The 26693-nt window shown below is 43.7% G+C and overlaps 1 protein-coding gene across 4 annotated transcripts in view; it reads right to left on the bottom strand.

The window, feature by feature from the left end:
- Positions 1 to 26693, bottom strand: part of mpp7a (membrane palmitoylated protein 7a) — a 123725-nt gene that overhangs the window by 6300 nt on the left and 90732 nt on the right. For all 4 annotated transcript variants that reach the window (XM_041065476.1, XM_041065478.1, XM_041065477.1 and 1 more), the window contains 5 exons: positions 15132 to 15302; positions 9732 to 9812; positions 6168 to 6261; positions 2765 to 2873; positions 1029 to 1172 (listed from right to left, as the gene is read on the bottom strand). In XM_041065476.1, coding sequence (XP_040921410.1) covers positions 1029 to 1172; positions 2765 to 2873; positions 6168 to 6261; positions 9732 to 9812; positions 15132 to 15302 — 599 coding nt within the window. The remainder of the gene's footprint in view (positions 1 to 1028; positions 1173 to 2764; positions 2874 to 6167; positions 6262 to 9731; positions 9813 to 15131; positions 15303 to 26693) is intronic.

Genomic DNA, 26693 nt, shown 5'->3' with positions numbered 1-26693 from the left:
AGAAAATATGATAAATTAATAATGTCAATTGTCTGTTCACATGCTTTACATATGTTCTCTCTAAAGAAATATATGAAACATAAATAAATAAAACATCAGGTGTGTCAGGTGTCACACACTGCACATCCTGCTGCGCCTGCAAACCCCAGTTCATACCCCATCGCCTCCTCTGCTGTTCCTTTACTTCACTCCTCCTCACGGTCGAACCTCAGGGCAGATTTGTGGTCAGTCAGTCTCCATCTCTTTGACAGCCTTGACTTTCTGTCTCAGCTTCCCTCTTTCCTCATACTACCCCCCCCTCACCCCCCCACCCCCAGCTGGCATCGCATCAGACCATCCCCGGTGTGTTGCTGAGCGGCATCTTTGCCTTAATGCTGCCAGTGGTGATTCAGACACGCGAGCAAGCTCTGAGCCTGGTGGTGCTGGGAAAACCATCATCCACCTTCAGCCCCCACCCCCCCCGGGCCCCCCCTCCTCCCCTCCCTGTCAGCTTCACAGCAGCATAGAACACTAGCTAATTGGTTTCATGTGCAGCCCCGCTGGGCCGGGATAAAGGTGTGTGAGGGATGACCTCATCACTCACACACACATAATGTACACACAGGGTCCAGATAGTGTTTCTGTTATTTCTTGTGCTGCTAATCCGTTAGGTGTAAAGCCATGTGACTCTACAGTACAACGCCATCTCATCACCAGACTCCAAGCGCGTTCCCCAGCTCCATGCTTACAGTGATTACCTGTACTTCACAGTGTCTGGAAGCCCTTTGTCTGTGGCTAAACGTTTAATATTCCTCTTTATCTGTTCTTGATGTTCCCCTTATTAAGTGGGTCCTGTTATTTTCTGCTGTAATTTCCTCACAGTCTTCATTAAAGTTTCATCTCACTTAATCTAATCGGAACAGCACAGAAAGGCAAACCTGACCCATCTGGAACTTCACGCAGTTTAAATCTCTCTAAACAACATATTATACTAATCAATGTGATTCTGTGTGAGAGGTAAACTTTCTCCTCTCTTGTCGTTGTCTTACCGTGAACGGCTTGGCGGATCCCTTGTCGTCCTTGCCTGATATGACTTTGGCGCTCTTTCTGGTCTCTCTCAGTCTCTCAATTGACGGAGGCTTCACGAACACAATGAAGGGTTTAAACTCTGCCGTCCGCAGGTGTTTTATCGTCTAAACAGAGACAAAGGAGAACAAATACAAATGTAAAAGCAGAGTGTGATTTAATGTACATTTATCAATTTCATAATCATGAGGTGTGTAAAATGAGAAGTGGGGGGGCCTTGGGGGGCTGGGAGCTCCCCAAGGGTCACAAATGTCAGGGGTGGTCAGGTCATTAAACGAAGGAACAGCGGAGAAAAAGTTTGCTCTGTTGCCATGGAAGCGCAGATGGTCAAACTTCAGTAGATTACGTGATCAAAATAAAATTAAATGATGATCAATTGATTGATTGTTGTCATTTTTAAGCAAAAATGTAAAAATTTTGTTGGTTCCAGTGTCTCAAAAGTCAAGATTTGCTGCTTTTCTCCGTTTTATCTAATTGAAAATCGAATATCTTTTTATTTTCGACTGTTGGTCGAATAAAAAATGCAGTAAACTGAACCTAGAAGTAAAAACTATTCTAACTTGTCTTATCTCGTGACAACAGGTTCCTATGTTTTAAGAGGTCACAACCTAAAAAGGCTGGGAGCCCACTGGTTTAATGTATGGGTGGATGAAACAAATAACAGGCCTGTGCCTGTATAGTGCCTGCGGCTGTTTCAGAAGATAGTGGAGGCTTCATTTCTGTCCACGTCTGCCTGCTCTTCTTGTCCCTTCTTTCTGGTGACAATCGCATGAAACAACACCATGAATCTGGTCCCCCAGAGGTAGAAGAGAGGTCAGATTCGGTTAGCGGTGGCGTCAGCCTTTAGGCCCTCCTCCGGCTCTGGCACCGCGATCGGGGCTTCACACTGTGCTAATAGGCAGTGGGTCCAAACCCACAACTGATAGGAAGATGCATAAAAACCCAAGGGAGGGACAGGAGAGGAACCGCTGGGAAGGAATTCATCGTGGCTTTCATCAGTTGCTGCGTAGGTCAACGTGTGAGCAATAACATGCTTTGACGCTGATCTGATCCATGAGTTACGCTGGAGAACAGGCTCACAGTGGAGGTAAGGGGAATGACTACTGGCTTACACCACCACACCACAAATGCACGCCAACAACAAAAAAGTACATAAATAAATGTACATACGCCCACATAAGCTTCTGCAGACGTTTTCTCACACTCTTTAGCCAAAGGGTCTGGGTTGACTCTCACTGCTGCTCAGGCCAGGGTGGTTTGAGAACATGCCAAGCTAATCTATATAGTGTTTGTGCCTGTGTGTCATTATCCACCGAGCAAAAACAAACAGAAAGGAGCTGGTAGTGCAGAAGCTGGATGATACGGGCCCCGGCCCTGGATTAATGGGAACTGCGCTCAGGGGTTTGTCGGGGCTCAGCGACAAGTCTGCCATTTGTGTAGGGTCTGATCGCCACCACCCAAGACACATAAGCCAAAGAGGAAATCTTCAAATAGAGGAAATTAGCGGTAATTGCCCCCTTTAAAAACCTGCTTTTGGTAACCCAGTAAGCAGCCAAGGCCTCGGGAAAAAGCCAGAGGAGAGAGATCTGCTTCAGAGATAGGCAGAGGCTGAAGTGCCAAAGGGCTAAAAAATACGGGGAAGTGGTGGGATGATGAGACGCAGGGTAAGGGATGTCGAGGAAGGGTCTGTGTCGCTCACATGAGGCTGGACATCCAATAGGCACACTTTGTTCTTGGAGAGGATGGAGCGTATCGAGTCCAAGCTTGTCCCATAGTAATTCCCTTTGTACTCGCCGTATTCGATGAACCTGGGAGGTGAGATGGAAAGAGATTGGACAAAGAGACGTGTCAGTGAGCAAGAAAACAACTCTTTTTTTTGGATAATCTACGCGCAGTGCTTAGGATCTTATACACACCAATGTCCCTTGAGGGTAACATTAGAATCCTGTCCTAATCTGGTCGACTGTGTCAGCACACTCCTGAGATTCATTTTAGAAATAATGATATATAAAAACCCTACAAATCCACAGAGACAGGAGGATTACTCTTTCAACCGCTGACAGATCAGAAGATAGCATTCTCTAGCAGAACTTAAAAACCAGACACTTTGGCTGAGCGTGTTTTTTTATAATCTCCTACGCTACCCTTTCAATCAGTAACACCTGTTTGTTCCAGAGAGACCACAAAGCTCCTCCAATCCACCAGGATTTTAGCCCTGCAAGCAACTGCATGGGTGCAAGCAAGCAAACTCTTTTCCATCAGATAATCTTCCCCCTTTCACACCAATCAGATGTCATGAAAGAAAAGAAAAAAGCCACCAGTGTATTTTTAGCTGAAAACAAGGAGGAAAAAAGGCAGCGAGCTGAGTAACGACGTGGAAAGAATTTGAAGCTAATAGGACGGCGTGGTACGTCTGCAGTCTGCTCATGACGAGCGTCGGACAGAATGACTGCCGCAGTGTGACCGCTGCCATGTAAAGAGAAAGTTTTATGGTAATTCCCCATGTAAGAAGGTTTTGCCCAGCTTCTTCTTTTTTAAACAGGCAGGTTTAAATCTCAACCAACCTCATATTCCGTTATGGGAAATTCATTTAAGAGCTTACAGTAGCCTGTGTTTTAAAACTCACACCTTGCAGCATTCTGAGCTGTTTGCAGTCAGAGGAGAAGGTATATGGATTACAGGAAACCATGCCAGTGGAGGTTTGGCTATATTGAGAGTATGGATTGTTGCCATTCTGACAAAGAACAGGGCTTCCCTTGGGAAAGTAGTTCAAGCTAAACACACGTTGTTGCGGCCCCAATTCAGAGACTTTTTATTTCTGCTCAGAGCGCATTGTTTCTGCTGCATGCAATGAGGCATAACGCAAACAAGTTCATCTCACTCCTAGTCTTCTTTGCTGCCTTGTAATTTCAGCGTGGACTGTCCCACGCATCCACCCCACATCACAGCCCTGTCACTCACCCCTCCGACTCCCTGAAAAACATTGCATGCCTCCATCTACACCGCAACACAGCCTAAATATACAGGCCCCCTTTCCCTTCTCCTCTCTGCATGCTCTGACACTCAGTATGCTCTCACCAGCACACGCTTACCTCTATGTCATATGTAGTGTATGTCTGTGTTTGCGTGAGTAAATGTTTTGCATGTGCACCCTACAGTATATCTTTTTTTTTTTCCCCCTCCAGCTCGTGTGAGACCAGCAGAAAGGCATCAATCATTCCTGTGACTATTACAACTTGCATTTCAATTTGTTGGCCACAAATGTCAAGGCGGGCCGTGGTGTGGCTGGATTCTGAGAGAGCGCCTAAGGAAAGGAGGAAGCAGAGACAGGAGACCTTGGGGCCAGTGTCTGGAGATCCGTTACCAACACAGGGCCCGGCCCTGTCAACACCAGCTCACACTCGGTTACAGAGACACACAGACGACAGCAGGGAGGCCGTGTCTGAACAGCAGCAACAAGTAGTGGACCAGTCAGACTGCTGCTTTCACTGCTGCGCTGCCTCTAGTGGCTCAGAGCGCAGATACAAAGGGATTCTGTTGTTTTCATTAGGGTCTCAGATATCACATATTCTAAACACAGGGCCTTTCATGAAACCGACCAAAAGACTACATTAAATACTGTATGCATGTGAATGGAATACATATAATTCCTTTTAATGTGATTAGTGTTGAAAGATTAGTCCATTAATTCATTTGATGAAGTAAGAAATGTAAGTTTTTTAGTCATTTATCAAGCAAAAATAGCAAAAATTAAAAAAAAAAAACCAAAAACATTTGATGTTTTACTCTGTTTTAAATCCTTGTAATCTGACTATCTTTGGATTTTGTATTGGGTTTGACATTTTACAGACTGAGAAATCAAGAAATCAAAAAAACAATACTTTTCTTTCATCATTATTTAACTGTCTGAAGCTAGAATGAGTGCTGGGGCCACTGGAAGACAAAAACACACTGAACGTCTGAGAATAAAGTCAAAACATTTGTGCAAGTTGTAATTTTACAAGTCATAATAATGTAATTCTATGAGGAAAAAAAGTTCTGATATTTGGAGAAAAAAGTCCCAATATGATGGGATGTTTCCTCCGTTGTGGTAAAGAGATTGAGAGCAATCTCTCCGTTATGAGGGTGGATGGGATGTGGGTGACCTAAAGTTATAGATTTCAACCATAAGCACCTGATTATCATCGATTTTAAGACACTGGAAATGAAATGAAAGCAGTTACATACTGTACGAGTCCATAGACAGACGGATTTTAAAGCAACAGCTGGAGAACTCGCTGGAGGCTTGCTGGGCGACAGCTGAGCCAAAGAACGCAGAGATCAGCACACGTTCATGGCATCAGGAAAAAATTAACATATGACATTTTGTTCTTGAAAAATGACCCCATGTTTTTCACCCTACATCATTCATCATGACTTTATTCTCATCATGTCAGGTCTTTTTCTTTGGCGTAAAAATGGGACTTTATTCTTAAAATATTTTGATTTTTCTCTCATAATTTTAACTTTATTCCAAACGTTTTAGAAAATATTTCCGATTACAAATATCTCTGTTTTTTTCTCTCACAGTGTCTTTATTACTCCATTGTGTAAATTAGTAAAAGTCCCATTATTAATAAACAATTTGTAATTAAGATGAACTGGAATCAACCTCATGAAAGCCAGTGTCATCAAAAAGCCATCAACGTGTTATTTCTGCCTCTGATTGACTCCTAAATGTCCTGCTTGCTTAAAAAAAACATGATTATAGCAGTTGTTTTAAATGAAACGAAGCAAACGGCACTCGGTACGAGATAGAAGACACTTGGTAAAATGGATGTTTCTGCAGAGTGGAGGGGAAAAACCACAGCATATGGAAGAAGAGTTGTGTGACCTTATTTTCACTTGTCTAAACTTCGCAGTGTGCACCCTGTCTAAACTGGAAATTTATTGTTCACAAAGTGAAGCACATGCAGTTTTGAGACTTTCAAAGTTGTAAATATTGTTATCACTAATGTCTGAAATCTGTGTCCACTGTATAAACTCAGAACTGTGCAGTGTGTTAGCTCTGTCACTAGTTTTTTGTTTTTTCCTTTACTTATACCAGTCACCGCTGTGCCTACTTATTGTTGTGGATGTCCGTCTCAAAAAGGTTTCTGGAGATGAAGTGGTACTCCACGCCGTCGCTCTCCTGGTTCCTCTTGGCCCGACTCGTGTCTGCGAGAGGAGAAGAGAAAGAGTGATTACCTCAAACCCAGACTGTCTGACTCACTGCTGAGGCAGAAACCATCTGAACTCAGCTCCTTATTAACATCGCTGGAAGTCTGAAACATAGCGCGCTGGGCCATGCCAACCCTTGTATATATTATTGTGTAATAGCACCATAAAATACACAACCTGTAGTGCTGCAGTACTAAACTCAGACACTTAACTGACATTCAGCAGAGGTTTACTGTGTCTTATTAAATTTGTCTCTTGTAATGTGGCTGCAGTGCCTGTAGGAACAGAAGCACTGGCGTTAGCCGCCAGTGTTTGCCGCTGTAAGGTAATTGAGTTTGGGAGCTCTCATTAACATCAAGTCTCTACATTTACTTGGCCATAAACCATAAAGCCTTGCTGTAAAATGGGTGGTGGGGGCGGCACGTGGAGAAAACATGAGCAGACAGTGCCGCTGGACTTGTAAGGGTCAAGAGGTCGACTCACACTGCGGCTCATTTCAGGAGCGCTTCAGAGGTCAGAGGTGAGAGGTGTACGCCCGTCAGACACTCCGACCAGCTCCAAAACAAACTATTAAACTTTTATCACCTGCAACCAAAACTGCCAAGTTCTGCTTTACTCTCCTCTGAGTCTTTCTTTTCGTCAGCATGTGTTGAGGCTGTGCCCTCGTAGTGGACCAGTGCCTTTGTTTTACACGGTCCAGACTGATCTACAGGGTTCATGGAAAACCAACGGTGTGATTTATACGACGTGTCGCTCGCCTGAGAAAGGAAAGAGCCATAAATCCAACCGTGGTGGAGAAGACACTGAAGAAGATCAATGGCTTTCTGTCACCAGCCCAGACAACAGCAGGAAAAAACATGAAGAGAAGGCCAGAGCAGCCTCGTCATCAGATAACATTTATTTATACCTTCTCATTCAGAAAGGTGCGACACACAGCGCCACACAGCCTCTCCGTACTCAGACCAACACCATCCACCATGCGTTATTTTGGCATCTGCTTTGTGGCACAGAAAATAATTACGGTGCAACAGAAGAATGTGCATCCGTTCATTCTCAATTCATGGAAAATATCAGTAAGCTTGGACTGGAATCAGAATGTTTAACCCCCTACTCTAATGGCTTATTGCAATGCTCCTTGTGTTTCTTAGACGGCTGGTTTACATTTTACAGCGACAAGGAGAGAGAGAGGGAGAGAGAGGGAGAGGGAGAGAGAGAGAGAGAGAGAGAGAGAGAGAGAGAAAGCCAAGGCTTAACCAGGGCCACAAGCCGGTGGTCTCCCCAGCTCCGGTTTTCAAATTAACAAAAAGGGGTAATGCTTTCGGGCTTAATCCGAAACAACAGCAAGTGTTAAACACATCCATGTGTCCATTGGCAGCAATCAAACATTAAAAAGGAGGGAGATGAGATACTTTCCGAGCCTCTTTCCTCTCAATGAGAGCCAGGACTTGTGCCATACGTCTTCTATATGGGTCAGAATCAGACGGTCTGGGCTCTATTAAACACAGCATCACAGGTCACATTTGAGAACAATTAACAGGCCTTGTGGAAAAAAAAGGCCCCAACGATGGGATTTTAATACCAGGGACATTTCAAGTGTCAGACTTTGACTGGGACACATCCATTATGCCGCACGGCATGTAACAAACACGGCAATTAATATCAGCGGACCTCATATTTCCTCAAACCCGTGTCGCAGTTTCCCTCCAAGCCCCAGATGGTAACTACACAATTACAAATGCCACTGCTCTGCTTGAATGTATAAATCAACAAGATTTATTTGTCCCAACATGCTGGCTTTGGGACATCTCGGAACGGCAAAAACCTAAAAAATGCTGGCAAAGTGTGGAGAGCCAGTCGTTTGCAGCGGGGCTGGAGGGTGTTCAGAATTATGGCAGGCTGTCGTTAGGTCCGTAAAAGGAGAAAAAAGGGAGGAGGCAGAGGGAGAAAGAGACCGAAAAAGACAGAACGAAAGTGAGAAATAAATTGAGAAAGAAAGGAGAAAGAGCAGCTCGGTGCCAGTTCGTGAAGCAGTGGAATGGCATGTCTTCAGAGGTAGAGAAACGCCATTTCCTCCATCGTTCGAAGCTTGTCAGGCAGGCTGTGAAAAGCTGACAATTACACAGGAGGAGAAGCGAGCGCCCAGGCCTTGAGAGCACCGGCCTCGCTGCCTGAGCTCTGCTCCCTGTGTGTCAGTGTGCGTCTCAGACTGAGCCGTCATCACTCAAACAAAACAAGCACTGTCACACACTGAAAACTTCACTGGAACAACTAAGATAAACATCCTTCACCTAAAGTGATTATTTTGATTTGTTGCTAAAAACTCCCAGGGTGCACCGGGGCGCTGCGGAGTTGGAATTTGATCTGGCATCTTGTGCGCTTACATTTCTCTGTGAATGTGTTTCCAATGTGTTTGTCTCAGTGGACACATGTACAAGAGGCTTCTTGGGTGCAAACTGATTCAGGAGATCTGAGATGTGGTGTGTTGTCCACATGACGGCACAGCTGTAGTGTCAGTGACTTAATGTTTGGACAACAGCAGCTCTCCAACAGGCAGCCCCGACAAAGATAAATGCCACAGCCATTTATTCATTTTTTGCTTATTTCATCTTTATGAAAACCTTAATATTCACAGCAAGAGCTGCTGCAGTCAGAGGGCTCACTTACAGCCAGAGGGCTTTGTTTTCACCCGGAGGACGATGGCTAAGTCTGCATGCAAAATTTAGAAACAGAGCTCGGTCATAAAGGTTTTCATTTCAATATTTGACCCTTTTCTGCAATAAAAAGAAACCAGATCTTGAACAGTAAGAAAAATAGTCCCCGTCCTCTTCCTTTTAATGTCTCCTCTTCAATTTAAGATGAAGTAGAGAAAAGAGGGGAAAAAAGAAAAGAATGAGAGAATGAGAAAATCAAGATGTGGAGTGCGGGTGGGATAATTTGATTCCCGGACTGACTTTATATATTTTTAAGTAGAATTTTAATGCTGTATATTTTATGCCCTATTAAACATCTTGAAAGGATGTTAAGTTTTTAATAATTGCATTATATAATAAACACAGTGATTCTGCCTCCACGTTTGTTTTCTTGGGGCATTTTTAATTTTTTGGAGGGTAAATTTCACAGTTACTTTCTAATGTCTCTCAGTCCCTTTGCTTTTCTTCTGAACTGTGTGAACCATGTGCAGAAGGCCAAACGGTGTCTTCATTCACGTTACCATTTGCCAATAAATAGCACATCTAAAACTGTGGTCTGGTAAAAAGCTTATGGTGGAAACAATGTATAAAACACACACGCATTCACACATAAGACAAACTCACACACACAGGTAAGAAAGAAAGACATAAGTAGAGAGGAAAGATTGGAAGACAGATGGAATCTACTGGAAGATGCTCAGCTGATGCTGGATTTGACCACAAGCTCAGACGCACGGTCAGGTTCTGACTCAACCTCCGAGAGACGAGCGAACTCACGTGGGATGGTCACACTGAAGTGTTGAGGGTCGGAGATCAGCAGCTTCCTCTTCAGCTCATTCATGCCGACACCCGTGGGTCCTACACAAACGCAGAAACATATGAACACATGAACAGAGAGATTCAAAATGGATTTTAAATGAAAGAACTGTCACAGCTGAAACAGCAGAGGCCAAGATATCTTGGCTTTTAAGTCTCTAGTTTGGGTCACTCTCCAAAACCACTTCACATGATGCTTCCTGATCACATCACCCAATTAAGACCCCCCCTGCCTGGCAAACACCCACATCCTTAAAACCCCAGGACCCCAGTGTATAACACAGGCTGTCTGCTGGAAATGCGTGGTTTCGATGACTGTCCCTTTAAACAACACACCTGCACCGTGTCTGAGATTCGATATTACCAGTACTGTTATTACTACAGTGGGAGCTGTAGTGTAAGATGTTGTTACATATCTAACACTATTTTATTTCACACAAGCTGCCGTAATGGAAGTTTCCCCTCTGGTATCAATAAAGTCTGTCTTCTCTTCAGCTGTTATCTACTTTTCAGTTACAGTGACCAGGCTCGGAGCATTTCTATACCAGAGTCACTGTTTTTTTTTTTTTCTCCTCTAAGAAACAGTGACTCTTCCAGTATTTTTGTTATGTAACATGAAATCAATTCACCACAGTGTGAATTTAATTTCATATTAAATTAAAAACACAATCATCCCAGTAAAAGCCTTTTCAAGCAAAGATAATTGATTTAATATGACGAAGCTGCAGGAATCCTGCAGTTACAGTTCGTCTTTAACCGATTCCTCTCTCATTGTACTCTGGCAGAACATTAAACTTCCAGTATGGGCTCACAGCAAAGGTAAGAAACTCTTACTGTCGCTGGATTTTTCATCACATTCCCAGCGGGGAAACTGAGGCAATGAGTGGGAGAGGAGAAGGCAGGAGAAGCTATTGGAGTATTGACTGTTGATGCATCTGCGGCTCCAAAGGCTGAGTAACCCTCCAGAATTTAACGGAGGCCAACATGTGGATATGGTAAAGTTCAATCAAACTGAGGAAATAAGTTCAATTTGATATTAAGGAACAAAGAACACTTGGCAACTGTTTTGAACAAGCATCTCATAAACCTATGTAGGACCTAATTTCCTGCAAAATGCAGTTAGTAGATACATAGATAAAGATGTTTTTTTTTTAATGTAAGAACCTTGTTTATGCTGGTTTTGATTTGGTGGAAGTCACAGACTCTCTTCTCTCTTCTTTGACTGTTTTCCCTCTGTCTCTGAAGCCTGTGGTGTTTTGGTGGTTTGTTACCAGGCTGCTACATCATCCTAATTTGAACCGACTGGCATCAGTGTCTTTGACGAACTGGACAAGAAATCAGTTTTGGAGTTACAAGTGCATGGCTCTGAGCTTCAGTGTTTTACCACAGCTCTGCAGTGTGTGTGTGTGTGTGTGTCTATGTGTGTGGACAGTTAGAGACAGCACTTGATCTGGGCTTGACATTCTTTGCATGCCTGACGTTCTGGGCAGGCACTACAATCGCATCAAATCGTATTGGAAATTTGTTTCTCCAGGCAAATGTGTTTCACAGGCTGCTCCTCTAAAACAAATGGACAATGAGTTCACTCAGTGATACGGATTTAGTGGAAAGGAGAAGGAGAGAGAGAGGGGAAAAAAAAAAAAACGTTTAAAAAAGTCAAGCTCTGTATTTTTAAGAGAAAGAGTGCTCCTGCTTCCTCCTGTGCTATCTGTGCTCGTTCTCTACATTTCATCTGGTGTGAAGGTTTGGGAGTGATCCACAACCTGTTAAATAGGTGTGGACAACGAGGCTCTTTTGAGCATAATCTCTGCTTCACACACAGACAAATTCACACCCCATGCTCTCCCTCTCCTTCTGCACCCAGTAACACATGGTTTTGAGTCCTATTGTGCGACTGCTGTAAGTGATAAAAGCTGTTTCCTCAGTGTGCTCACACACACACACACACACACGCTCCACTGTGAATCCAAAAGAAGAAGAAAAAAAATAAAACATAGAGAAAAATACCCCGACCATCTTTGGAGCGACGGCACGAGGCATTCTGTGGTTACCATCTCACATAAACAAGCACATGGCCAAGCGAAGACAGCAATCAATCTTAGCAGGGGAGAGGGACTTTTTCAGCAGGAGAAAAAAAAAAGTCAGAGAACCTGGGGGCTGAGAGCTCGGGTGATTTATTAAGATGAGGAAATGGAGTTCATTTTGAATTTGTTTCGGGAACTCGGGAGGAATGCGGCGGTGCTGTTTGAACAAGGCCGTGGACCGGTGTTGTTGTAGGTGTTGAAGGTGGCAGAGCGTGGTAATAGAGGCACTTTTATGAGCCCTATCACAGCGGTGCAGACAGTCTGCCCAGCAGGCCACAAACCTCCACACAAGCCTGTTTGCTTAAATCTGACCGTGGATATCGGGGCCCAAGCACAGGGGACCGACAGAGCCGTTTGTGCTACCCCTGGAATGACTAACGGCCCCACTCCTGCATGCTCGTAAAACCATTTTCACCTTGTACATCGCTCCCTTGCTTGCCACTTGCGATATCAATGGTGCATGGCAGCAGGCCTTCTTCAGAATACCTCAGACGACGATTAAAGCTTATTCCAGCTGTACCACCGCCTGCCAAGGGGGTCCAACGAGCCCACCACCAAGTATTTTACAAGCAGAAGCAGCGCCCTCTGGTCCTGTTCCACCGTCTGACCTTGAACACGCCACCTCTTTGTGCATTGTTTGTTTTTAACAATGCCCCAATACAACAGCAACATTATAAATCTGAACGCCACAATAAAAAAAAAAAAATCTGGACTAAGCTGCAGTATTTACATTGTGTTTATGTGTTTTTTTTCTCCCTCCATCTGTCTCTCACGCCGGCCTTCTCAAGGTTCTTCTGGCCTTACAGATTGCCGTGCCAGTAAAAGTGTCAGACTTCATTACTGCACTCATTAGAGAAGCTGCCTTTAATATCGCAAGCTTAATAACTTCCAGGCCAAATGTGGAGCGCATCGCATGCAGTTTGTGCAGGAAGGCTGAGGCCAAGCCCGACGAGGCCCAGCTCAGGGCCCCTGGAGCCTCGACCCAGCCTCAAACTTCCCAGCCTGCCTCACATCCAGGGCAGGCGATGTTACAATGCTTTGCTGCTTCCACACTTAAAAGATGACAGTGGTGCAATGTGGTAACCACAGATCATTTACAATCCACTACTACAACATTTTCAACAGGGGAAAGTCCTAATACAGAGCTCCGATTTTATATATTTGGATACCACATAAACATTCACTTAAGCATTAGTGTATCTGAAATATGTTATGGGCTAAACCCCAAACTAAAAACTTTCAATTCATCAAAATCCTACTGGAAGTTCAGTGGGTCAAGTTACAGGGAAATGTGGAAATCAGCACACCATTTTGTCAGGTTAAATAATCAGATTTCTTTCAAAACCATCAGTGGTCGGGTCAAACTATTTATGCAGCATCGAAAAATATGTTTTCATTGGCTGTCTGATTTCACATGTATAAAATCCCAGATAAGCATCTTGATTTGTATTTGAAACTGATCTCAGGCTCTATTCAAATGCGAGAGGTGGGCAGCGGGTCATTCATTAGTTGGTACCGTGGACCTGTGCGTCCACATTAATGAAAACGCCTCCAGGCTGTTCCTGAAAAGCTTTAGGAGATGGGAATGTTTGATATAAAAATAATGTTGGGGGAAAAGACTGGAGCAGAGCAGAAAAAGTACAGGACTGAGGCCAAGTCAGGCATGACTCGTCCTGTCTGCAAGTCCTACAATAATACAGACTTCACTTCTTCTTCTCTGAAGTACAGATAATAAAATCTGCTAGTGACAATTATTTTTGCCAAGAAAATAGTCAGTCGCCTGCTACAAATGAGATGAAGGTCAGTTGCTGGGATTGAAAATGGTCTGAACGCAGGTCTGAAGTTTTGGATGTTGAATTTTCTGTACTATACAACTTGCTTTAATAGCTTAAATGAAGTGCAGATACTTCCAGTGGAAAGTGATTTGAAAATGCTTATAGAGCATTTGGAGGAATGAGGTGTCCCTGAAATAAAAAAAAAAAAAAAAAAGAACAGTTAGAGAGAAAAGAGCTGGAAAGAAAAGATTTCTAATAAGAAAAATCAAGCGACTCTGGGGAGAGGAAGAAGGAGAGAGGGAGGCAGAGAAACATAAAGCAGATCTTTCCTTGGCCCTCCGCTTCGTTACGTGTGAAATTGTCCATAGGTTGTCCTCCAAATTATGGAAGCTAATTGAAAATATTTACATTAGCATGACAGGTGGGAGAGGCTCAGCATCCTCTGTGTGAGGCTGAGACACACTGGCAGGAAAATGGGCTCGCTAATTAGCAACACGCCTGATGAAGTCCATGCTCCGTGTGGCGTATTTAAGTGAACTAAGGCCCGGTTAATCAGGCCAGGGCTAAGGAACACTGCTTTGCAGAGAGCATGCGTGAGGAGAAAAAAAAAAAAAAAAGTGAGACCTTGTTGCCAGTGGTTTTCATTTCTCAATTAAACTCACAAGTGTTTAAAAACTGCTGCTGAGAATCTGAAATGAAAAGATGAAGACAGACTTCTGAGTTCCCGTTCCCTGAGTGAATCACTTCCCTTGATAAATGGAAACAGGTTGGAAGAAATCACGCTGAAAATTAAGTGAATGTTTTGTTCCGTCTCTGTCTGGGACATTCCTGTCATTTTTTTTTCTTACAAGTAACAAACCTAAAAAGGAAAATGTGGAAAAGCCAAGAAGTCACCGATGGTACAGTTGGTCCTGAGAAATATTCAAGTCTCTGCTGTTGCACCTGGCCTCGCATATTGTTCCACCATTCACTGGCAACACTCGTCTTCCAGCCACAAATACAGAATGAGAAGCCGCTAAATTCATTTCAAGACCTTGGCACATTATAAAGCTCTTTGGAGGGCTCTGTAACACCCGCTCCTCCAGGCAAGTGTTAACAATTCCATCAGCTCGAAAAATTGAAAGGACATTGAGAGTGAGGTGCCGTAAATGAAAGTATTAAATGTGACTGATTAATATGAGGTCTGCTCCGTCGATTCCACTGAGTGCTAAAAATCTAAACTGAGGAGGCCCAGGATGATTGTGACTGAGTGCCTGCGTTGGGAAGCTCATTTCTGGGCTGGGGGTCATGGGAGGGCAAGGCCGGGCCACCTGGGGCGTCTGGAGCGGCAACGCTCTGAGTCACCGAGTCGTTTCTGTGATCTGTATCTGTCACCGGGCTGGAAGGTGAGAATTTTTATTAAAATCTATGGTCTCTACAGAGCCAGGTTTCACAGAAATAGAACAGCCCCGAACTCAAAAACAAAGTGAGGCAAGCTGGAAGAGTCCTGCTTCTCTACTCACCTACTAGGACCACCAGCCTGTGCTTAGCTCCACTCTGCCTGCGGTATGGGGTGACCTCCTCGTACGTGGGCACGTCGGCCATGTCGTACATTTCACTCTTCTTACACTCGTACATGGACTTGTTGGTCTTCTTGTCTCTCCTGCTGAGACGGAAGCTTCTCCTGAAACCAGCTGGAGGTCAGGATGAAATGACAGAAGAGACGGAAAGAAACACATTAATCTACAATATACCAAAAAAAAAACAAAAGTTTATGTCAGCGTGTGTGTATATGAGGGTGTGTGAATTCCACCGTAGCTGTATGTACACATCAGCACGCAGCTGTGCAGTTCGATTTATGGTTGTTTCAGTGTCTTGGCAAACACCTCCGCACACCTCTATGTCCAATACCTCATACTGTATTGTGCAGCTCAGTTTTATGACAGCTATCTTTGCTGTAGGTGAAAGAAGTACCGTGCAACGCTCAGCCAAACAGTTTCCCTGGATATCACGCTCAAACACTTTATTCACTTTTTCCCCTGGTGACATGTAATGGATTTTTTTCTTCTTCTGAGCAAACACATATCTCTTGATGACTGTGGTGAGGGTTTTACGCTGAAAACATTATTGGATGTTTTATTTTAATCAAGGTGGGAACGACTCATCCTCGTCCTTGTCTCTACATCCAGATTTCTGCTAAGTTCACAGTGTGAAACAGAAGGAACTAGATGTTCTCATCGTGTAATCGACTGCTACAGTACGTGAAACTACTGCTGGTCGGTTAATGGTTAACTGTCAGGCTATGATTTACAATTCATTCACACTGCAATTTTAGACAGTGGTGAGGTGTGTGTGTTTTCTTTGTCTGGCTGTGAGACAACGGTTTCCTCATGTGTACAGGACACTCTACAGCAGTTGTCCTCTCCGATTGGTTTATGGTGTGCACCGTGTCCTCGGACTGCCCTCACAAAGGCTTCTTAACATACCGATCCAAGAGCGCACACGCCTGGATCTGATGATCTACGACAGTATCAAAAGGAGGAATTTGCCCCTAATTTGAGGACTACGGTTTCATATTTATGACAGATGTTGATTGAAACTAAAAAGATGGTAAACCTCCAGAACCCAGGATGTCTAATATCCCATTTCTGCATATGGTCATGGCTGTTTTCAGCCTTCTCTTTCATTATTTCACTTAATCAGTAATTAATGAACTCAAAAATATGATGTAAGATGCCCGAGTAAGATTAAGGCAGCATGAAAATTATGGACCGAGCGGAGAATCAGGAGTTGAAACAACTCCTGATACCCGCCCCCTTAATACTTTCCACAACATTTTCAAACCACTGCGGGGCTGTGCAGACATGCAGCAAAGAGAAAGAGTCTGCATTCTTCTCAGCTTGTTCTTTTCCAAACAGTCCCCTTAATAAGGGCCGGAGCTGCGGGCCTATGCTGAGTTACAAATGAAACACACTGTAAGTCACTGGAGCACAATAATAATGTTTTTGCATGAGCTTGTGTATACGTACGAGCGTACACACACACAGACACACACACGCCTGAGCACTGAATATAGTGTTACACTGAACATTCGGGGCAGACTTTGTTCCACTGTGGGCAGGTTGTGGCTTACATTGTCTGTGCCATTTCTCCTGTGGTTAATCCACTCATTCAGCACCCTCACCCCCTCCAACCCCGACCCAGGGAGTATTACCCTCTGCCACACAGTGGAAAGCGTACGCCACTCATCTGCATTTCTCCTGTAAAGATATCAAACCGTAACCAATATCCACAAAGGGCTGACATCATTACAATAAACATTAAGAGTATAATGTTAGTGATCTCCTATTGAAAGCGAGACATCAATTTTCTGAAAGTTCAAACCCAACAACCCACTCTGGTCAGTCATTTATCACAAAATAAACACACTACTGGCTCATTGGGCTTTAAGTAATACAATCAAAGTCATTAATCCTCCCTGTCTGACAAGCTGCCATCTCATTGGCTCAGACCAGGGGCACTCTCTGCTGCTTTCCACAGGGAAGGCAGGTGCACAGGGTTTCACACTGAGGCTGAACACTTAATATAAATCTCCATCCCTCAGTAATATAGTGTCGCTCAGATTCACTTCATTTTCAGTCTCCACTTCTTCTGCCCCCCCCTCCCAAATCATGGTGCTGCCCAGGGGATAACAAATAAAATCCCATCCCTCACCAAAACCCCCAACAACCATCTCTTCATCAGTACTAATGCAGACTGAATTTGACAGAGAGGATGGAAATTAATTTGATCCAGAATTAAGGAATGATTCATGTCTTGTTCAAATGAGGACAGTCTGTCTGTTTGTCATGAAAAGCTTCAGATATGTTGGAGCACGAACACGTTTGTCACCGGATGATCCAAGCACAAGGGTTACAAGTACAGGAGGAATGCGTGATATGTGTGGCACCGAGATCCAATATCTGTTTCAACGGCTTGACAGGACAAATTGAAATTTGTTGACAATGGTTCTGTTTTGAATATCCAAGGAATGAGAGCTGAGCAGTGGCGGTGTCTTGGAGTGTTTTTCTGCAAAAGAGCATTGTGTGCTCAGGGATGTGGAGTTAAAGTTTCCTCGCTTAAGCCTCACACACACACACGCACCTCATAATGATGTGCACCAGGCCATGACTGGGTAATTGCCAGAACTGCAACTGAAAACTTGTATGTAGGCGCGCACACACACACACAAATACACACACACACACACACACAATTTCCCTCACTCTTTCTCTCTTGCACACAGACACATTGACTCACAGTCATTTCAGTGAAACAGAAACATGAAAAAAGTGGAGGAAAAAAAGATGAGCATATTTAACACAGTGTAAACACAAGCTGTGACTACACGCACACACAGACACACACACACACACACACAATTGCTTGGAAGTCGCCAGCAGTCCTGCAAGCCCATTTTCCAGTGTGATAATATCTTACAGCCACGTAGGAAATTCAGCATGTGCGTAAAGAAAGCGCCCGGAGGCTTCTGCAAACTGTGAATACAAACTGCCCACTCGGACACTAACATCCTGTGAATTGCTACGACCCCGCATCTGTAAAAGAAATGGCTACAACTGTAAAAGAAAGGAAACACACAAACGTACAGTGCAGTGAGACAAATGTTCATAAAAAAAATAACAGATGACTCAAAAAAGACTCAGGTCGTGCATTTGCCAATGGTTGTCTGAAAGAGGAGAAGCCTGAGAACAACACAAGCACCAGGTCTTCCAGACGTCACGCGTAGGCGATCGGTGAGATGACAACACAGAGAAGAATAAAAAACGACTGCCATTTTCCTTCCAATCAAACTTCATTTTGAACAGAGAGAGAGAAAAGCTCAGTGAAACCACCTGTTGTGAGGCCCCAGTACAGCGAGGGCCACTCTCTAAGGCCCACGGCCTAACTAGAGGAGACTGTGCTGCCTCTCTTGGTGGGGGCCCTCTCTCCTCAGGACTAATGGAGACGACATCTACGGAATTAACCAGGCATGGCAGCTGGAGATTAAGTGAGTATTATGCCCTCGGCTCGATGCCGCACGCTGCGGTTTAACGCTGTAACACTAAGTCCCGTTCGTGGGCACCAAATGTGGGAAGCATTACCGGCTCTCTCGGTCTCATTATGCGTGCCCATTACTGGCTTGGTTGGAAGGGATGAGGAAGGCTCATGGTAGGGAGTTAGGGAGGTGGAGGACGCTTTCCACACTGTCAGCCATTATTACCCCAACAGTGAAGAAAAGGGAAAGAAGCGTTGCTGCTCATAATGACAAAAATACAAAAGCCTGGGGCAGACAGAAGGCCCGCTCTGCTTGATTTATCATCAATTTGCTGTGCTTGCATAACACGAGGAAGCAAGCTAGACTATCAAGGCCAAATATGCCCGGATTTCTAAAGATTTGAGATCACCGCAAAGACAGAAGTTGAGCCATGCCACTGTGGTTCATATAAAATATACTATAAAACGCCTCCAGAGGATTCAAGAAGAAGAAGGTCTCGAGAAGTGGAGAGGAATCAGGACTCAAGAGAGGAATTAGGAGAGGAGAGGAAATGAATTAGGAGAGGAGATGAATTGGGAAAGAAGAGGAATCAGAATAGGAATCAGGAGAGGAGAGGAATGAGGAGAAAATTAGAAACACAAGAGAAGAGGAAACAGGAATCACAATCAGAAGAATTGGATTTTGTAGAGTGGAGGAATCTGAAGAGGAATCAGGAGAGGAGAAGAAACATTAGAGAAGAGGGGAGGAAGTGGGAGAGGAATCTGGAGAGGAGAGGAGGATGCAAAAAAAGGACAGCAAGGACATATCCAGACAAATGTGTGTGTCCTTCAAATGCTCCCTCCACACAACTGCTAAAAGGCATCTGTGAAAATGATTATGCTGCAGTAGTAAAGAGGACTCCATGGCTGATCTCTGGATATCTGATTGCATAAAGTGCTTAATTGTTTCCGGTGGTAGCGTACATATAGAGTAGCTGTTCCAACCTTTGGACAAAGCACGTTTTCAGCTGCATACAGCTGATGTACTTCACATCTCTCGTAATAACTGCAATCAAAGCAAAAGGTGGTGTTCGTTGGTGTGACATTTGAAATATCTACTCGTTGCAGTCCACAGTGGTGAATTCACGAGTGTTATCTGGGGAGAACACATTCTAGGAGTAGTTTCCATGGCCATCGCACTAAGCATTTGGAAAGTGGCACCTAACCCAAGTGTTACAGGCTTATACGGAGAAATAGCGCTCTAGACCTTTGGCTGCGAGTGGTCCATTTGTGTCGAGTGCTATTTGTTTTTCCCCTCCGTCTTATCCCACAGCTCTTTGGGCTCAGGAATGTCTCGTCTCAAAACGATGCCTGATGCCTTATGTGTTGGCAAAAAAAAAAAAAAAAAAAAGGAAAAAAAAAAAAACATTTGCACGCACACACAAGTAACTCTGCTTTTACTGGAGTCCTTGAAGGCCCTATCAACATGCCAAAAGGGGCTGCTGAGTGCCAAAAGTAATGAGGCTAAATGCCTGCTTTCCTGTTTGTCTCATCAGTCTGATGTTCAGACAGGGAAGATGCTCTACAACAAAGCCACAAGTCAAGGAAATTCCACGTCTCTTTTCCGACTCTTTGAACAACTGGAATGGTTGGTTGCTAAAGCTGATAAAAGCACACCTGTCAAGCCAGTGCATATACCTGCTTTGATTGTATCCAAATGTTGGATATCCATGAAAATGCATATCATTTCAATCTTATAAAGTAAAGCTCCTCTCTGTTTGGACCTGAACTGGGGGAAAAACTCACTAATTCCAGTGTACTGGCTCCTGTACATCCACAACTATTGAACCTGGAGCCTGATGAACTCATCTCATTTTTGAAATGGAGCGTTTTTTATTTCAGTTTATAACACTTTTTCCATAACTTGGACATAATTGGATTGTGAGAGGCTGATGGATATCCCAGCCCCTGTTCGTTCAGCTTTAACTGATTTGGAGCTTCTTGCTTGCCCTCCATCCATCCACTGTCTTTCTCTCTGGATGTTCAGTGTGTGACCTTTGGGATTATGACATTGATGAGAAATGTCACAATACCTATGCATTAATTTCCCATCACACAGGTGTATAGATTTTCTGGTTAGGATTTGAGCTGAGCGCACTGGGGGATAACTGGAAAAACAAATATCTTGGTGCATATTCAGCAAACAAAAAAAAAAAAAAATGCACCCTGAGTGTCAAAACTATCTTTAAGCACTGCTTTCTAGAAAGGTTTGATAAGAAGGTATCATGGGACACAGTCTTCCTCCTCCTAAGTTGGGCTTCGTTCTCTAGTCTGCTGGCTCTAAAATCAAGCAACATCTGAGCGCAGGAATCTGCTCGCCCCCGAGTAGTGCTCGAGGATCACTTTTGGCAATTGACCTCACAGACGTTGCATCACTGAGAGAGGCATGAAGGGAAAACAAACCAAAATCTAAGGACAACAACTGCCTACCCCCTCCCACCGCCTCCTCTATTTCCCCATGCAACCTCAGTAGCATTGCAAAAGCATCTGTAAGTTCTAGGATTTCAAACTTTTAGGGACGGGCCAACTTTAAATCATACAACCACATCCAACAGGCAGAAAAGCCATGCAGCAAGTACTCTCATAGAGAAGATGTTATTATAACTCAAATTTTTTTTCTCCTCCTCCCGAGGTTGTCTCATTTCAGTTAAACCTCGTTCTGGGCTGCTGGAGTCCAAAAATGCTGCAAACCCGCTAGAGTCCTGGATGTTGTTTGGGTACCAAGGAGGAAGAGGAGAGGCTGAAGTCATTGACCTAACAGAGGAGGCAGGGTGACAGTAAGGGCAAGCCTGAAGGGGACAGAAAAGAGCGGAAAAAAAAGACTGGTGTTTGGCATAGTTCAGCCTTGGGAAGTGACCCTGATTGAGCTTGGCAGACATGGTTCAAACTTCGTATTTATAAACTCATGTGTGCACTGGATATCCTGTGAAATCTGGAGTCTAAATGGTGTAGTGTGCAAGGAGAGTTCTGAGGCTAGTTCACCTCTTGACCTTAACATCTGAATATAGACCGAATGGGAGAGAGAGAGAGAAAGAGAGGCAAAGAAAGATACAGAAAGAGAGATGGACAGACAGTGGATTTGTGCATGAGCCAGCTAAGATGGCCTGTGGTCCTCCACAGGGACGATACCGTATGATTTGTCGGGAAAATGACAGTGGTAATAAAAACACGATGGGGAACATTTTCTGTACAAGACAGAGAATTGGAAGCAGCTCTCTGGAAAGGGTTGCCGAACCAAAGCGGGCCACGGTAATTGTCATTAAGTCTGACTGAGACCACATCAACCAGGCCGGCCCTCGGCCGGACCTCCAGAACAAAGCGTGGAAAACAAGCCGTCCTTTTAACCCAAATCCATCCAGAACCAGTCTCAAAGATGTCCTCAGACCCACAGCAGAGGCAGAACAGGATAACTACTACATTCTGCAAATCCATGACAGGATCTGCCAGTGCACTCATGCTGTCAACAAGGGAGCAGAAATAGCACAGTGTAGGCTAGTGTCCCACTACAGAATTACTCTTTGTGTTTTTACATGGGAGTCCAAGTTGAATCAGTTGTACCAAAAACACTCTGGGATTTAGAGGAATATGTCAAGTACATTATGAAAAGTAGATAACAATGTTCACTGTGTAACATGGCACAGACAATAAAGGTTTATCTACGAAAGGAAGGGCTGAAGAGTCGAGGAAGCATTAATGGAGAAGACACATGGAAATCTAACACACTCTCGCCACTGTCTTCACTGTTTACGCGTCGATGAAACGGCAACATCAGGAGGGCAGAGGGGAAAAAAGGGAGGAGAAGAAGACAACGTCTCTCACCTAGGTGGAATCCGCTACAATAGTCAGCATCCTCTGGTGATGAGAAAAGAAAAGAAAGGAGAAGCCAGAAGAAAGGTACAACATCACGTTAGAGAGAACAGTCAGACATGACAGCAACAGGTACCTACCCCTCTAACCCCACACTGGAAAGGTAAAAGGACAAGTCCATAGAAGAACAGGTACAGTTCATAAGACAGAAATCAGGTAGAGATTCAGTTGGTTATGTCCAGCTTGTCCAGAGTGATAACCATTGATGTAGTGGTAAAAAAAAGAAGAGAGGTTAACTATAACCTCTGGTCAATAATCATCATGAGACAAATGACCTTTCCCCTACAAATAAAACAATGAATTTACTTCAACAAGACCAGAAAATGTGGATAGACCCTATTCTACAAATAAAAATCTGAATGAACAGAATTTTGGTTTGTGCTCCACTACATCCCTGGTCATTGCTTTGGATGTTCTTAGGAAGTATATGAATTATTCATTATTATGAGTGAGTTCGGCAGGTGCAGGATTACTGGAGGTGTACATGTGGAGGGATGATTCTCCAAACGATGTCCACTCTAATTAAAATGAGACGTTAGCTGGTGAAAGATGAAGCTTTGTACAATGCAAGAGCCAATAACCTGTAAACTCTCCACGGTTTTTGGAGAAGAAATTGAAAGTGACGTCTGATGTTTCCCTTTCAGAGCGATTGGCTTTGACATGAGAGGACAGGCCAAATGAAAACAGGAAGGATGGAGAGCAAAGGTGAGAGGTAGACCGTTCATTACACTGAAAAATTATGGAGGGGAACCAGTCACAAATGGTTTTTCTGTTCGTATAATGCAACGCTATCAGCCATCGGTAAAGCCCTATCCCATGGGAGATGTGAGACAAGTAGTACCTTCAATCTCCTCAGCTGCGAGGGTGACAGAAGCAAGGAATGGAAATGAGTCAGAGTTAGAGAAAATGTTGGATTACACAGAGTAAGTTGAGGGACGAGATGAGAGAATAAGAAGAGTAAACCTACCAAACTCTATCGCCACATCATCTTAGAAAAGCAAACAAAAGACAAAAAGAAGAGTTAAGATCTTAATCACTGTGTGAACGAGTTTTATAAAGGAACACTAGTAAAAAAAACACTGACAACTCTATATTAAAATCTTAATATGAGTTGAGTCATTTATTGAACAAAATTGAAATAGCTCTTGATTCTATTTCATTTTGTGTTGTTCATGAAAAACGCTCAACTTCACTACCACACAATTACATCAATTACTATATGGTTACTGCTACTATCTCTACCAAATTAAAATAACTACATCAAAAGGCAAAGTCAAGGGCCAATTACCAGCTTTTCTGAGGATTTCAGCTGCATCTAACAGTCTTCATCACAGCATGGAGAGCTTAGTTATAATGGATGAGTTTTCATCCAGGTCATGTGGTGACAACTGAGCAAACTCCATCTGCTGATGAAGACCATGAAAGACTGTAGAAAAAGCTAGTAAGAGGACCCTGAGTTAGGCTTTTTTTTTCTTGAACTATGAGAATGAAATCCTGCACTCTATTAAATTAATATTTCTACTTTTTCTGTTTTGATTCAACACATTTATATCCATTGTTACCTAGTGAGACACAGTCTGTGGTACATGGCTGTGGTGTATCCAGTGAGACTTCACAGAGAGAAACATATTTAGGTTTGAAACACCCAGCAGGCTCATAAACACTGATACACAGCTCAACCATTCAAACCAAAATATTAAAGTGGCCATTTTGACCTAGAATTTTTAGAGGCAATGTATATTACAGGGATACGTTTCATTCAAATTTAAGCAAGAATTCACTTCAAGCCTCTACAAACTGGTAGCTGAGAAAGGATCTGTGTGTGTGTGTGTGTGTGTGTGTGTGTGTGTGTGTGTCTGTTTGGTTCAAGATGCCGTTAACATTTGGAGGCACTTATAGATGCTTCCTCCCCTTCACATGTTCCCATTTTGGCCAAACAGGGTTAAATCAAAACATACATAACACCATCTAACACAGTATGGGGCTTGCCTTATGGCACTGTGTTCGTTTCCCAGAGCGCACTGCAGCTCAGGGAGATGTTGCGTCACAGTCGGAGTTAATGACTAGCCAAAACAGCAGTCAGGACCAATCACTGCAAAGGTTGTTTTGTGCTAAAAAAAAAACGTGTGGCCTGAGAGAGGTGATGGTTTTGAAGTGTGGAGACAAACGTTTCTCCAACCTTTATCTGACATCTTGTTTCACATGTTAGTGTTCACGGCAATGTTCCTACTGATGTTGCCCTCCTCTTGTTGTAATGTGACATTTTAAGTTGAACCAGCACGTAAACCACAATTCGAGTAGGATGAGAGGTAATTTTGTGTGTGTGTGTGTGTGTATGTGTGTCTGTGTGCGTGTGTGTGTGTCGGGGGGGCACTTGAAAGAGGAAACAACAAGGACAATATGAGAATGATAAAGATATCTAAAATCCTTCCAAGTGCTGCCCTTATTACACTCTGGAAGGCTTTCATCTGGTGCCTATCTGCCACAGGAATGGTTCACATTGCTTAATGGCCTTGAAGCCTTGTACACCAACATTCCTCGTCTAATGAAACACCCTGCGATAACGCTGCAGAATGTGAATCGACGGGGCAGCGTCTATCTCAGAAAGCTCAAATGGTGGAAGCAAAACCTTGTTCTTTGCCTTTTTTTGAGAGTACGTTTCACCCGCCTGCCCAAAGAAACATTTTGAGAGCAGTGAGAACGAGCTGAAGTCATGATCCGGTGCGAGTACATGGGGATGGCCAGGCCTGCAGTGACGGTGGCAGCCAAGCCTATCATTTACTGAGCGCAGGGAGCCATGGCCGCCCAGACTGCCAGCTTTCGCAGACAGTGCAGTCAACCAGTCTACCACCAGTCAGCTAACCAGCCTTACTGGATGCTTCATGGCAAACTCCCCCCCCCGTGGAAAGGGACGCACGCTTAGGGGTATATCACATGTCACCCACATACCAAAGATTCACCGCAGAGGATGACGGAGGAGGTGAGATGAGGGTAGCGCTGGAAAACAGGGAAAGGATGGATGCAAATAGAGAGAGATGAGTGGATGTGATGTTTGTTAAATGATAATTCACATTCATTACAACTGGGGTCTTATTTTTGTTGTTTTTAATGAATTATGAGAACTTTTAACTCAGCACAGGAAATGCTAAGATCTGGAAACATGACGATTTTGCAGCTAAGTCTGAAGGGGAGAGAGTGCGAGTGGTTAAACAACCAGACTGGTTGTAAACATTTTAGATGGATTATCTAAATCAGTTTATTTGGATGGATGTTTAACAGACAGTTTGGGTCATTTATTAGCCAAATAAATTTGGTAGTGACGCTAATTTGTTGGAATTTTGCAGTTAGAGACTAGAGTGTTCTCGGGTAAATGTTGAATCAATCCCATCCTTGTTATAGTCCTCATCATCATCAGCAGCACTTTGGTATCAATGATCGTCTCATTTGGCAACATGAGGCAGCTGAGTCATAGTACTCATTAGATTCAGAAAAAAATTGTAGGTACCTTTTCTTTCTCGGACTCTTTTGGATTATACTTGGTTTTGGAATGCAATGGATTATACCTGGCACAGTCCACCGTCCAGCAGTGTGTCAGTCTTGCACGGCTGCTAGAAAATCTTTTAGCTATGTCCTTACATGGGAGGAAGAGACAAAGGAATGACCCCAAGTCAGCACTCTGTAAATGGTCCTGAGTTATGAGCTGATGTCACCCTCACAACCAGCCAGCGTACAGATGGCCTTCTCCTTGAACTAAGTGGACGCTGTCACTTTCTCTTTTGCACTCCATATCTCTCTCCTTTTTAAACAACCAACATGAGACCAGTGGAATTTTCCAGATGACACAGGATGAGATCTTTGTCATTCATCTTTTGGCCTTTAAATGCAGAGCTGATTATTCAAAGTCAGGGTAAGGGAGTGACTGGAAGACAGGGCAGAGCTGGTCTGCATTAAAAGGCTGACTTTATGTATATCACAAAATGTTATGAGTAACATTGGGATACTGACAATGAACCAGTACACGGGGAGTTTTAATGCAGAGGAAAAAATAACAACTTGATCTATAAAACTTTAAGGGTGGTCTCTACGGGGTTATCTGGCCCTTACCTTTGAGAGTAAAATGGAACTTTTCTCCTGCACCCATTGTG

The sequence above is a fragment of the Toxotes jaculatrix genome, chromosome 20 (assembly GCF_017976425.1).
Source record: "Toxotes jaculatrix isolate fToxJac2 chromosome 20, fToxJac2.pri, whole genome shotgun sequence".
Lineage (NCBI taxonomy): Eukaryota > Metazoa > Chordata > Actinopteri > Toxotidae > Toxotes > Toxotes jaculatrix.
Note: the sequence above shows the minus strand (reverse complement) of the source record. Positions and strands in the feature narration are given on the sequence as shown.